The 15,207-nt window shown below is 40.3% G+C and overlaps 1 protein-coding gene and 1 pseudogene across 1 annotated transcript; both read right to left on the bottom strand.

The window, feature by feature from the left end:
- The window catches only part of LOC137209182 (Fc receptor-like protein 2), a 28,638-nt pseudogene extending 25,268 nt beyond the window's left edge, over positions 1 to 3,370 (bottom strand).
- A 71-nt stretch (positions 3,371 to 3,441) lies between these two features.
- On the bottom strand, positions 3,442 to 14,671 carry LOC137209183 (Fc receptor-like protein 1). Its single transcript, XM_067710509.1, is given in 12 exon segments — positions 3,442 to 3,524; positions 3,751 to 3,833; positions 5,030 to 5,057; positions 6,127 to 6,243; positions 6,590 to 6,754; positions 6,757 to 6,867; positions 7,011 to 7,126; positions 7,128 to 7,287; positions 14,021 to 14,167; positions 14,170 to 14,211; positions 14,214 to 14,288; positions 14,527 to 14,671. Coding segments are annotated over 12 exon segments (1,272 nt in total).
- Between the last annotated feature and the right edge of the window lie 536 nt (positions 14,672 to 15,207).

Raw genomic sequence — 15,207 nt, forward strand, 5'->3', positions numbered from 1 at the left:
ACAGAATTGAGAGCCCATAAATAAACTTAGGCATATATGGTCAATTAATAATTGACAAGAGAGCCAAGAATATTCAGTGGAGAAGGGATACTTTCTTCAATAAATGATGTTGGGAAAACTGGATATTCATATTAAAATAATGAAACTGGACTCCTATCTTACATTACTCACAAAAGCAAGACAAAAACAAACACATAGATACAAAGAACAGATTAGCAGTTACCAGAGGAAAAGAAGGTGGGGGAGAGCAAAGTGGGTAAAGGGAGCCAACTATATGGTAGTCGACTGAAACTAAACTTTTGGTGTTAAGCACACTGTAGTGTAAATGGAAGTCAAATTATAATACACACATAAAATTTATATAATGTTATAAACCATTACCTCAATTAAAAAAAGAGAAAAATAGAAGAAACACAAATGAGGAAAAAAATGAATAAAAAGAATTTGATAACTGGAAAATAAAGAAAAACGGTTAAAATGGTAAATTTTATGTTACTTATATTTTAGCAAAAGAAAAAAAAAGAAAAAATATATTATGATTTATCATATAACAGGATACTACACAGCTTTTAAAATAGTACAATAATCTACATACAGACTTTAAAATATTTCATGATATTTTATTAAATAGGTATACTTCTAAATACCTATATATTCACATGTACGTAGAAGTGTTTCTACAGAAAAATAGAAAAATATCTGCAGAGCTAAGATTTTAACAATGCTAAGCTTTTAACAATGGGTACCACTTGTGGTAACTTATAGGGAAGACTAAATTTTACATTATATACTTTTAAAATGTTTTAATTTATGTGTTAGCTTATGATTGCTTTAAAATTAAAATACAGACTTCAAACCATATTATCACGTTTTCAAAAAGTTTGTGAATTAAGGAAGAAAACATATTCCTAAAGCTTTTAGAAGTTGCAACAAATACAGACTTTGGATGTAGTGAAACCTACTGAGATTGTATCTCCTTATAAATATGGGGACGTCTAGATTGGCACCTAGATTGGCCTGACATACAAAATATGTCATTAAAATTTAGTATAAGTGCAATGGTATTTTATGTAACTTTGCTTTAATTTTAGTTTGGTAACAGTGACCCCCAAATTCACTGAGTCACATATTTTATGTAGAAACAGGATGATTAACATAAGGGGCAGGGCTGGAACTCTGCACTGTCTAAGCAGAGAAAGCACTTGGACAAAAAATTATGGACACAGCTTTCTGTATGGAGCAGTCCCACAAAATAACTAACTTTGGGTTCATGCTTTCTAAGCTTCATTTTCCCTCTACCCCATGACCTCAAGTTCTTTTATTCCTGTCCTGTTTCCTCTTGTAAAAAGAACTCAGAGCAGAGTTTGACCTGTACCTGAAAGAACCAATAGGAATCCGGTTCTAGTAACAAAGTTCTTCCCACTCCTGAGTTCATGTTGGTTCTCCTGGGTGATCTCTTCAAAGCTTGAGCCAACTTCACTTCACAGTAGATGCAGGAATAATCTCGTGGAGGTAAGCACCTGGATGAGGTGTACTGGAACGCTGATTCTCACAGGGTCTCTGAAGGACATATTAGTTCGGAGGTATAGGGTCATGCATGGTTTCCCAAGAGCAGAATCTTCTATAACTTTACATAGCATCTTCATAGTCCACATCTGTAAGATCCGCCTTCTTCAGCCTAGAATAGATGGCTGAGGAGTTCTAAAAGCAAAGATACATGGATAGAACCTGAGCAGGGAAGACAAGTTGAACATGTTTCCCACAGGTTCTCTTCCCCAGTCCGCTTCCAGTCAGCCTGGATGCACCCTATCATGGTGCACCACTCAAGACAAAATTTGGAGCCTCTTGGAAGACTGTGGCCCTAGGCCACCATTTTCAAAGGGCCTGCGTCCCACTGTTGGGCTCTGAGATGCTCCTGATGAGCTGCAAACTGACCCATACAAAGCCTTCTCTCATTTTTATGAGTCATTGTTAGGCTGTTCCATGGACTATAATTTTTCAAGGATGTCATAATTTTGTATTCATAAACTAAATTTAGCCTGTTACTGGAGTTTATCAAGGACTTGAACTCTGTCCTGAGATATTTGGCTGCCACACCATACTAGACTCAAATACAAAGCACCTCCTCTATTTGCACACGTGCAGAGTTGGAATTTATGCAATTTTCTGAAAGCATTTTTTTTTTTTTTTTGTGGTACGCGGGCCTCTCACTGTTGTGGCCTCTCCCATTGCAGAGCACAGGCTCCGGACGCGCAGGCTCAGCGGCCATGGCTCATGGGCCCAGCCGCTCCACGGCATGCGGGATCCTCCCAGACCGGGGCATGAACCTGTGTCCCCCGCATCGGCAGGCGGACTCCCAACCACTGCGCCACCAGGGAAGCCCCAAAAGCGTTTTTGTATCATCAGTGAAGTCTTGAATTGATCAAGGTTCAGAAATTACTGATTTTTTAATGACAAAAATCACTTAGGTTACCTTTATTGAATACTAATTTAGTTTTTGACACGTTGTTTGGTTAAACACAAAATGATGTATGTATGGTTCAACAGTATTTCAGGATAAAGATTTTCAAATCTATAGAATTTTTAGACTAAGCATGCACTACAGTTTAGCTACGAACCTTCCATATGTCCATTGCTAAAAAAAGTATACGTGAGCCTCTAACATTACCTTGTACAATGACACTTTACTGTTATAATCAAATATTTTTATCCCTGTGGTGTGAGGAGATAAGGTAGGAGATAGACCATGAGATATCTTGTTTTTCCTAAGTGGCCATAATTTTAAAAATTTGAGCACCTGTCCCCAGAAGAAAGAGAGAAAGAGCATGGAGGAAAGAACAGGGATTCTAACCTTATCCCCCAGTATGCATCCCAGGGGGTTCTTCTGTGGAGACAAACATATGTGAGATTCCATTTAAAGTCCTTCATTAAATTAGTGTTAAAGGCTTCTTTCTGTCCTGTCTGTTTCCCATGGACTTACTTCCATTAATATTTTCTGCCTCACTTTTCTGCCTATCACAAATATGACTCCTTACTGTACAGAGGAAAACTAGTACCTAGGGGGAGTGAGGGTCCACCAGCCCCTCCTGGCATTTGTACCTCTCAGCATTTCTGTGTCTACCAGGTAAGGGATGGGACAACAGCCACAACTAGGCAGCTGTATTGGGGTGCTACAGGGAGTACATAGCTGGTACCGTCTCCAATGCTGCCATCTGACTGGGGAGTGAGATATACAGGAGGCCAAGTTAGCATCAGCACTGGCATCTACTCAAGATAGTTTCCAGACCAAAGGCCAATCTTCATATAAGGCACAGCAATGCTCATAGTCAGCTCCAAGAGCAGAAGCAGCAGCACCAAAGAACAGAGCCATGTTGCCATACACAGTCACTGATTATCCTCCCGGTTCCAGGAAAGACAAAAGTCAGAGACAAATTCACTCCCTCATGTCTCACCTGCTGCCGGTTGCTGTTCCTGCTGCACACAGTACACCAAAGAATAAACCTCATCCCCACTTACAGCATTCACTGAAAGAGAAAAAAGGAGGCATCGTGACATGACACAGTCCCTTCTTCCTGCCATTTAACTCACTCCATACCTACCACCTATCACAGCCATGAAGATAGATAAGTCATTTATTTGTAGAGGTAGCTGGGACACAGCAGGGTCAGATTTGGTTAATAGACGTCACCTTATTGCTTCTTCCCCAGCTTGGTCTGCCTACTTTGGCCCAGGTCATTTGGGAAGCCTCACCATTTTCATAGTTAGGGTGTAGCTGCTCTGGGGCTTGTGAGTTGAGGTAGGTGGATTCTTGGGGTACAGGGCTGGGAAGGCTCCTGCAAACACAGAAACACACACTATCTATCTGGGATAGCATCCTAGATGTCCCAGACACAACTATCTGGGATTATGAGTAAAACACTGAAGGAGAGAAGCATGTTACAAAGTGTCCTGAATAGAATGCTAATTTATGGGGAAATCAGAAATCAGCACAGCTGTCTGATACAAGCCCTATGCTTGCGTAGGGCATTGCAGAGTATCACTGGAGTATATATTCCACAAGTGTACGGTTCTTATTTGACAGCTTACTGTGGTATTGCCCACACCCAGAATAGTGCCATTCACATCATAAGTGCTCGGTAAATATTGAATGAAAAATTATTGATTCACTCCAGATGGAAACCGGTTGCTAAGCAGAACAAGCAGCTTGAGGAAGGGAAAGAAGAAAATGCTCTTGCATGTGCATCACTGAAAAAGTGCTATTCTGATTTGGAAAAAAATATGGTTTTTGTTGGCAAAAATAATAACAGTTTAAAATGTATCAACTAAACACTGATATCCCCCGATGGAAGTATTTTAAAAATCTTTTCCTTTTCTAACCAACAAGGACCTATCGCATAACACAGGGAACAATACTCAGTATTTTGTAATAACCTATAAGGGAAAAGAATCTGAAAAAGAATATATAACTAAATCATTGTGCTGTACACCTGAAACTAACATGACATTGTAAATCAACTATACTTCAATAAAATAAAATCAAAAATAAATTTTAAAAAATCTTTTCCTCTTCTAAGGAACTTGATCAACAATTTTTCAGTATGTTTATTACTTATTCTCTGGCCTGCATTATGGAAATGTGTGTATATCTTAACTACTCTAGGATACTTAAAACTCTCAAGATCTCTCCATATTTTCATGCTTTCTAGCACTCAACAAAATGACTTACAGACTCTCAGATACTGGTTGATTGAATAAATGCACGAAACTGGTCAATATAATAGAACTGTCTTATTCTGTAGATTTAGTGAGGGAGACAAATTAGGAAAAATGATGAAAGGATTTAAATTAATTAGTTAATATATAAAAGAAGAGGAATAGCAAATGAAGTTACCAGTGGAAGAACACTGGAGTAGCAGTTTTGCATATGACAAAATATGGAAAAAAGCTCATGAGAGAGAACAATTCAAAAAATTGTTTGAAATAGATTTTTCTACATTAACTGTGCACACAGAGATAGCAGAGGTCTCACCTGAGTGGATCCCTGGCTGAACGACTTCCTGCAAGTCAAACAAATGAACATACATGTCAATGAGGGAACTCTCTTTTTCAGTGCTTTCATACAGCCCCTGTGCAGGGAATGTGCCTTGTTCCAGGATGCCCATTGCAAGATGTCACTGTGTGCTCAGAGGACATCCTGGCAATTATTTGGGCAGATCCTTCATATTGCAGATGAAGAGATTTAGGTCCAGAATAGTTAAGCGAGCTTCCCAAAGACAGTTAATACCAGAATTGGACTTGAGCCCAAGGCTCTGTACCCACACACCTATAACATTTTTGGGTTTTGGTTTTAGAACCATACGACCTAATCCTATCATGACAAAAGGCACTTCCATAGACACAGTATAGTTGGGGTGACGTCTCCAAAGATGCCCAAAAAGCTTGGAATTTAAGTAAGAATCTCACATTGTCCTCTCTTGCCCCATCTCCAACTTGCTCAATGGAGAACAGGAAACCAAGATTAAACATACAAATAAATAGGTAATAATCAATTGTAATAACGTGTGAAGTTATTGGTACTCTGAGGAAGCATAATAGAAGAGAATTGTAAGCTGTGTGGTCAGGTGAAGGCTCTTGGAGAAAATGACATTTAAGCTGAAAAGTGAGAAACACTCAGCAAAAAGCATATGTCTGGATGTGTGGGTAAATATTTCAGGGAGAAGAAAAACCATGTGACAATATTCTAAGGCAAATAAGAATTAGTGCAATGACTTTACCTGGGAGATTGTCAGTATAGCTGGAACTGCTAACTGTATTTCTCTTCTAAGTGGCTGATTAGTTATTTTAAGTAGTTACATTTTTGTATAAAAATTAAACCACAGAAGTACAAGGTATCAGTTTAACCTCAATTGATAATATGTGGGGATGAAGGGCTTTACTAAAAACTTTCACTACTTTAATAGGTGCCATTCCATGTGCTGGGGCAGTGGGGATGGCTATGAGCAGATCTATAGGCAAGGTGGCTAATGGGATATATTATCTTTATTAGTATATATGTCACAAATCTTGCCTTATCTCAGTGAAAACAAAGGTCACAGTAACAAAATACCAATCTCTATAAATACAAACCTATTTTTCTCTTGAGCCAGCAGCAAAATAATAGGGCCATAGTGGTGGGACCAGAGATGCCAAGCAGCACCTCCATGACTCCTGAAGTAAGAACTTCTTTTCTGTCCTCCGTAGGCACTGAAGGGAGAGACCTATACATGAGCTGCCAAGGAGAAGGGCTTGGGCTTGGAGAGCAGATATCTTGAGTGTGGGTTGAGGAAAGGTCTGCTCTTCCTGGGGGAGTTGGGGAGGTAGGACTTACTTATGCACCTAGGGACTTGCAGCTTATCACATTGTTGAGAGAAGAGAGGCACCAGTTTTGGTGTCCCCCATGCCCCCTCGGATATATCTCCCAGGACAGGACTACCCATAGAAGCCTCGTCTTGGGTAGCACATCACCAGAAACTTTGTGGGGTCAGCAAAACTCTCCCAGAATGCTGAGAAAGAGACATTGACCGAAGTAGTTCCACAGCATGAGCTATACCTATGATATTGAGTGGTACCACCTCACTGCACTGGGCCACCAGGCCATTGTTGGCCTCACAGTAGTAGTTTCCATAATGTTCTGCAGTCAGAGAGAGGTTGAAAGTCACTCCTCCTCCAGAGGGAGCTGAGCTGCTCCCCAGGGCGACATCCTCATGATAAAACTGTACAGGATCGAGGGAGAGCCTCTCCAGACCTCGCAGTGAAGCTCCACCACATCCCCCAACACAGCCTGGGCCCCAGGAGCCCTGAGGGTGAGGACAGGGTGAGACACTGGAACTGAGAGAGACAGTAGACTGTCAGAGGGGGTCTCTGATGATGACAGACTCACAATCCCTTCACACAGAGGCTCAGCGCCAGTTAACTTCCTCAGGGTGCCCCAGGGGAACATGCTGGCTGAGCAGAAAGGCAGTGGAACTTACTTCTGACAGTGATACTCACCAGCTCACTGAGCCTGGGGCCATAGCCATTGTCCTCCGCACAGTAATATTGCTCAGAGTCACTCTCCCTCACCACAGAGATCCCAAACGTCACCGTCAGTCTTCATTTCCAGGTTTAAACCCAGGGCCCCTTTGTACCAGAAGAAGGTGATATCTCCTGTGCCCCCAGTGACCAAGCAGACAAGAACCAGCTTTTCTCCCTCCATCATGTATCCACCTGGAGGTTGTATCTCCAAGCTCACATTACTGATGGGGAGTCCTACATGAACACAAGATGACACAGGAAGGCCCTGAGTAGGGAGGGTTTCAGGGACAGGGTATGTGCGACAGTCCTGAGAGCAAAGGCCTCTGGTGAAGTCAACAGCTTATATTGTTTAAAGGTGGGGCAGGGAGCTAGTGGGCAAAGGGGGTCCTGCTGATTTGGAATTGGCATTGGTTGGGTTGATGGTGGTAGGGTAAGAAAGACATCATAATATTCCCATGGAGGTTACAGTGTCTTCTCCCTGCCTAGGACAGTGTGATACCCAGAACGCTGATCTCTCAAACTCCCATTTTTCAAGGCACAATAGTGTAATTTTTACAAGCCTAGGTTACAAATCACACTGCCTGGGTTTGAATGTTGGTTCCAACTCTTCTTGTGCATGCTTGATCAAATTACTTAACTTCTCTGAGACTCAATTTCCCATCTGGAAAATGGAGAAGATAATGACAGTTATCTCCTACAGTTGTGATGCTTCAATTAAACAACATGTGGGTCAGATTGGTTCAAGATGACGGAGTAGAAGGACATACACTCACTCCCTCTTGCAAGAGCACTGGGATCACAACTAACTGCTGAACAATCATTGACAGAAAGACACTGGAACTCTCTAAAAAAAATACCCCACATCCAAAGACAAAGGAGAAGCCACAATGAGATGGTAAGAGGGTCATAATCACAATAAAATCAAATCCCATTATGCTGGGTGGGTGACTCACAAACTGGAGAACAATTATACCACAGAAGCCCACCCACCAGAGTAAAGGTTCTGAGCTCCACATCAGGCTTCCCAACCTGGGGTTCTGGCCACAGGAGGAGGAATTCCCAGAGAATCAGACTTTCAAGACTAGTGGGATTTGATTGCAGGACTTTGACAGGACTGGGGGGAAAAGAGACTCTACTCTTGGAGGGCACACACAAAGTAGTGTGCTCATCAGGACCTGGGAGAAGGAGCAGTGACCCCATAGAAGACTGAACCAGACCTATATGCTAGTGTTGGAGGGTATCTTGCAGAGGCAGGGGGTGGTTGTAGCTCACTGTGGGGACAAGGACACTGGCAGCAGAAGGTCTGGGAAGTACTCCTTGGCATGAGCCCTCCCAGAGTCCACCATTAGCCTCACCAAATAGCCTGTAGCCTCCAGTGCTGGGTTGCCTCAGGCCAAACAACCAATGGGGAGGGAACTCAGCCCCACCCATATCAGACAAGTGGATTAAAATTTTACTGAGCTCTGCCCACCAGAGCAATACCCAGCTCTACCAACCACCAGTCCCTCCCATCAGGGAGCTTGCACAAACCTCTTAGATAGTCTCATCCAGCAGAGGGCAGACAGCAGAAGCAAGAAGAACTACAGTCCTGCAGCCTGTGGAACAAAAACCACATTCACAGAAAGGCAGACAAAATGAAAAGGCAGAGGGCTATGTACCAGATGAAGGAACAAGGCAAAACCCCAGAAAAACAACTAAATGAAGTGGAGATAGGCAACCTTCCAGAAAAAGAATTCAGAATAATGATAGTGAAGATGATCCAGGACCTCGGAAAAAGAATGGAGGCAAAGATCAAGAAGATGCAAGAAATGTTTAACAAAGACCTAGAATAATTAAAGAACAAACAAACAGAGATGAACAATACAATAACTGAAATGAAAAACACACTAGAAGGAATCAATAGCAGAATAACTGAGGCAGAAGAACGGATAAATGACCTGGAAGGCAGAATGGTGGAATTCACTGCCATGGAACAGAATAAAGAAAAAGGAATGAAAAGAAATGAAGACAGCCTAAGAGACCTCTCAACAACATTTAAAGCACCAAAATTCACATTATAAGGGTCCCAGAAGAAGAAGAGAGAGAGAAAATATTTGAAGAGATTATAGGTGAAAACTTCCCTAACATGGGAAAGGAAATAGCCACCCATGTCCAAGAACTGCAGAGAGTCCCAGGCAAGATAAACCCAAGGAGAAACACGCTGAGACAATAGTAATCACACTGACAAAAATTAAAGACAAAGAAAAATTATTAAAAACAACAAGGGAAAAATGACAAATAACATACAAGGGAACTCCCATAAGGTTAACTGCTGATTTCTCAGCAGAAACTCTACAAGCCAGAAGGGAGTGGCATGATATATTTAAAGTGATGAAAGGGAAGAACCTACAACCAAGATTACTCATTCAGCGAGGATCTCATTCAGATTCGATGGAGAAATCAAAAACTTTACAGACAAGAAAGACTTAAGAGAATTCAGCACCACCAAACCAGCTCTACAACAAATGCTAAAGGAACTTCTCTAAGTGGGAAACACAATAAAAGAAAAGGATCTACAAAATCAAACCCAAAACAATTAAGAAAATGGTAATAGGAATATACATGTCGATAATTACCTTAAATGTAAATGGATTAAATGCTCCAACCAAAAGACACAGGCTCGTTGAATGGATACAAAAACAAGACCCATATATATGCTGTCTACAAGATACCCACTCCAGACCTAGGCACACATACAGACTGAAAGTGAGGGGATGGATAAAGGTATTCCATGCAAATGGAAATCAAAAGAAAGCTGGAGTAGAAATACTCATATCAGATAAAATAGACTTTAAAATAATGTTACAAGAGACAAGGAAGGACACCACATAATGATCAAAGGATCAATCCAAGAAGAAGATATAACAATTATAAATATATATGCACCCAACATAGGAGCACCTCAATACATAAGGAAACTGCTAACAGGTATAAAAGAGGAAATAGACAGTCACACAATAATAGTGGGGGACTTTAATACCTCACTTATAACAGTGAACAGATCATCCAGATGAAAATTAATGAGGAAACACAAGCTTTAAATGACACAATAGACCAGATAGATTTAATTGATATTTATAGGACATTCCATCCCAAAACAGCAGATTACACTTTCTTCTCAAGTGCACGTGGAACATTCTCCAGGATAGTTCACATCTTGGGTCACAAATCAAGCCTCAGTAAATTTAAGAAAATTGAAATCACGTCAAGCATCTTTTCCAACCACAATGCTATGAGATTAGAAATAAATTACAGGGAAAGAAAATGTAAAAAACACAAACACATGGAGGCTAAACAATATGTTACTAAATAACCAAGATCACTGAAGAAATCAAAGAGGAAATCAAAAAATACCTAGAGACAAATGACAACAAAAACAAGATGATCCAAAACCTAGGGGATAGAGCAAAAGCAGTTCTAAGAGTGAAGTTTATAGCAGTACAATCCTACCTCAAGAAATAAGAAAAATCTCAAATAAACAATCTAAACTTACACCTAAAGTAACTGGAGAAAGAAGAAGAAACAAAACCCAAAGTTAGTAGAAGGAAAGAAATCATAAAATTTTAAAGATCAGAGCAGAAATAAATGAAATAGAAACAAAGATCAATAAAACTAAAAGCTGTTTTTTTGATAAACAAAACTGATAAAATATAGCCAATAAGAATTAGATTAGAAATGAAATAATTTCTAATAATCAATGATTAGAAATGAAAAAGAAGTTACAATGGACACCACAGAAATACAAAGGATCATAAGAGACTACTACAAGCAACTCTATGCCAATAAAATGGACAACCTGGGAGAAATGGACAAATTCTTAGAAGGGTATAACCTTCCAAGACTGAACCAGGAAGAAATAGAAAATATGAACATGCCAATCAAAAGTAATGAAATTGAAACTGTAATTAAAAATCTTCCAACAAATAAAAGTCCAGGACCAGATGGCTTCACAGGTGATTTTATCAAACATTTAGAGAAGAGCTAATACCCTTCTCAAACTCTTACCAAAAAATTGCAGAGCAAGGAACACTCCCAAATTCATTCTACAAGGCCACCCTGACCCTGATACCAAAACCAAAGATACTACCAAAAAAGAAAATTACAGACCAATATCACTAATGAATATAGATGCAAAAGTGCTCAACAAAATACAAGCAAACAGAATCCAACAACACATTAAAAGGATCATACACCATGATCAAGTGGGACTTTTCCCAGAGATGCAAGGATTCTTCAATATATGCAAATCACTCAGTGTGACACACCATATTAACAAATTGAAGGAGACAATCCATATGATCATATCAATGGATGAAGAAAAAGCTTTTGACAAAATTCAACACCTATATATGATAAAAGCTCTCCAGAACGTGGGCATACAGGGGACCTACCTCAACATAATAAAAGGTATATACGACAAACCCACAACAAACATCATTCTCAACAGTGAAAAACTGAAAGCATTTCCTCTAAGATCAGGAACAAGACAAGGATGTCCACTCTCACCATTATTCAACATAGTTTTGGAAGTCCTAGCCACGGCAATCAGAGAAGCAAAAGAAATAAAAGGAATACAAATTGGAAAAGAAGATGTAAAACTGTCACTGTTTGCAGATGACATGATACTATACATAGAGACTCCTAAAGATGCCACCAGAAAACTACTAGAGCTAATGAATAAATTTGGTAAAGTTGCAGGATACAAAATTAATGCACAGAAATCTCTTGCATTCCTATACACTAACAATGAACGACCAGAAAGAAAAATTAAGGAAACAATCCCATTCACCACTGCAACAAAAAGAATAGAATACCTAGGAATAAACCTATCTAAGGAGGTAAAAACTCTGTACTCAGAAAACTATAAGACACTGATGAAAGAAATCAAAGATGACACAAACAGATGGAGAGGTATACCACATTCTTGTATTGGAAGAATCAATATTGTGAAAACGACTATACTACCCAAAGCAATCTACAGATTCAATGCAATCCCTATCAAATTACCAATGACATTTTTTTACAGAACTAGAACAAAATATCTTAAAATTTGTAACACCATACACAAAAATAAACTCAAAAGGATTAAAGACCTTGATATAAGACCAGACACTAAAACTCTTAGAGGAAAACATAGGAAAAACACTCTTTGACATAAATCACAGCAAGATCTTTTTTGACCCACCTCCTAGAGTAATGGAAATAAAAACAAAAATAAACAAATGGCACCTAATGAAACTTAAAAGCTTTTGCATAGCAAAGGAAACTGTAAACAAGACAAAAAGACAACCCTCAGAATGGGAGAAAATATTTGCAAATGAATTGATGGACAGAGGATTAATCTCCAAAATATATAAACAGCTCACGCAGCTCAATATTAAAAAAACAACCAACCTAATCAAAAAATGGGCAGAAGACCTAAGTAGACATTTCTCCAAAGAAGGCATGGCCAAGAGGGAAAATCTGCTCAACATCACTAATTATTAGAGAAATACAAATCAAAACTACAATGAGGTATCACCTCACACTGGTTAGAATGGGCATCATCAGAAAATCTACAGACAACAAATGCTGGAGAGGGTGTGGAGAAAAGGGAACCCTCTTGCACTGTTGGTGGGAATGTAAATTGCTATAGCCACTATGGAGAACAGTATGGAGGTTCCTTCAAAAACTAAAAATAGAACTACCATATGACCAGCAATCCCACTACTGGGCATATACCCAGAGAAAACCATAATTCAAAAAGACACATGCACCCCTATATTCTTTGCAGCACTATTTACAATAGCCAGGTCATGGAAACAACCTAAATGCCCATTCACAGACTAGTAGATAAAGAAGATGTGGTACATATATACAGTGGAATAAAAAGGAACAAAATTGGTTCACTTGTAGAGACATGGATGGACCTAGAGAGTATCATACAGAGTGAAATAAATCAGAAAGAGAAAAACAAATATCGTATATTAACACATATATGTGGAACCTAGAAAAATGGTAGAGATGAACCAGTTTTCTAGGCAGAAATTGAGACACAGATGTAGAGAACAAACTTATGGACACCAAGGGGGGAAAGCGGTGGGCAGGGTGGGTGGGTGGGATGAACTGGGAGATTGGGATTGACATGTATACACTGATGTGTATAAAATAGATAACTAATAAGAACCTGCTGTATAAAAAATAAAATAAAATAAAATTCAAAAAAAAAAGTAAAAACAACATGTGTGAATCACTAGAACAGGGCCTATGGCATATGAACTGTCCAGAGGTTTTTTGTAGTGGTCTAGGTTCACGGAGTTGAGTTTTGAGGAAGTCTGGGAAAGCCCAGCTTTCGGAATGTATTAGCAATTGCTTTATGGTATCATGGCTACGTCTTTGTCTGAGAGTGGGAGAGGATGTCAGAAACGTCAACCATGTTATATGGAATAACACGGTTCAGAATCACAAAACACCCTCATTCCTTTTTATCTGTCAAAATCAGACCTCAGCTTCTCTTCCATAAGCCCTTCCTCCACAGCCTTTTCCTCAAGGCCTCCTCTTACCGCCTCAGTCAGATTTCTCCCTTCTTTGTAGTTTCTATTAACAGTCGACCTTTATGACACCACCAATTTCACCCTAGTTGTTTAGGAGGCCAGTTAGGCATCAGCTTCTCATAGTCAGGGACAATATATTATGCAGCTATTTCCTCCACACCCTCCAGCACAGTGATGACACACGGTAAGGGCTTCCTAAAAATTCTTTTGTTTGCTTGAATGCGAATAGCAAGGATAAGGGAAGACCCCTTAAGAACTCTGATAAAAAGAAGCTCAGGTACATGTCTCAAACAGCATCCATGCATGCAGGAGCAGAACGCAACAGTCAGGGAAGACCAGCCTCGTACCTCTGCCCTTCTCAGCCCACCCCAGCAGAGGCCCCCACCGGAACTCACTGTGTACTTGGATCTGGACTCTGCAGCTCCTTTTGACTCCGAGTAGTGTTGCCTTTGCTTGACACCAGTAGGACCCTGAGTCTTCCCTCCACACAGCAGGAATCCAGAGCTCTGGGATGCTGTCCCAGTCCAGCCCTAGGGCCTGCCATCTTTGTAGAAGTAGAACTGGAGCTGAACATCTAACTTCTGTGGAAGGGCTGGATCTCACAGGCCAGGGTCATTGACTTCCCCTCTATGGGCTGAGAGGGGCTGAGTATCAGGAAGAGCTCTAGAGGGAAGAGTTAAACACATATTCTAGGGCAATGGGGTTCAGAGATCCTGATGGGTGGCACTTTGTGTTCTCAGCATTTGCTCTCAGCAAGACTCAAAGGTCCAGCTCATTGGACATGCAGACCACTTCTCACATTACCGCCCTGCCTCGACATGGCACATGGGCTTTCAACTGCTCGCCCCCAGCACCTCCTGCCCCTGTGCAGCATCACTTCCTTCTACAAGGCAACCCTTACCTTTGACTTGGTTAATACTCTTTGAAGTTTCTATCCATGGACTGAAAACACTTTTGGAGACAATGCAGGGATACTGATGACTGTCACTAGAGTTGGCATTGGAGATGGTGAAGCTTGAAGTTTTAGGAAAATATATTTCATTCATCCTTGTTATAAGCCATATTGGTCATTTTCTTCTGTTCCCATTCCCCTGATGTTTCAGACCCATGCTATCTCTTTCAGAGATAGAATATGAGACATGGAGAATCAATCTGGGAAATACTCAGAGGAACTCTATTTGTTCCGTACTGTTTCTCTCCTGCCCCTTTTATTGCTATTCCTAATGGAAGGAAGAGGCATGCATTTGTCTAGAAATACCCTGCATCCATACATCCACATGGCCCAGATCCCTTGATCTGGGACCTCTATACAAACCCCTATAGGAAGCATGTATCCCTTTTTGGCCATAGGGGTTCTTTTCCGGATGAATTAAAGATGAGTAAAGTTGTGTTCTGCTTTCATCTCATCTCCTTATCTATCCCAGTTGCAGCAGACCATGAAACATTGAAAGCCCTGATTGCATTTGCTCTCGGGGCATTTGTTTATCCAACCCTCAGAGCCTCTGTTCTTTTGGAAGTTTTAAGAGTATTCCTAAGAAAAGCCTCTTTGTCTCCTCATCAGATGAAAATGCTAAGTGTTCTA

Source organism: Pseudorca crassidens, chromosome 2 (assembly GCF_039906515.1).
Source record: "Pseudorca crassidens isolate mPseCra1 chromosome 2, mPseCra1.hap1, whole genome shotgun sequence".
In the NCBI taxonomy this organism is placed as follows: domain Eukaryota; kingdom Metazoa; phylum Chordata; class Mammalia; order Artiodactyla; family Delphinidae; genus Pseudorca; species Pseudorca crassidens.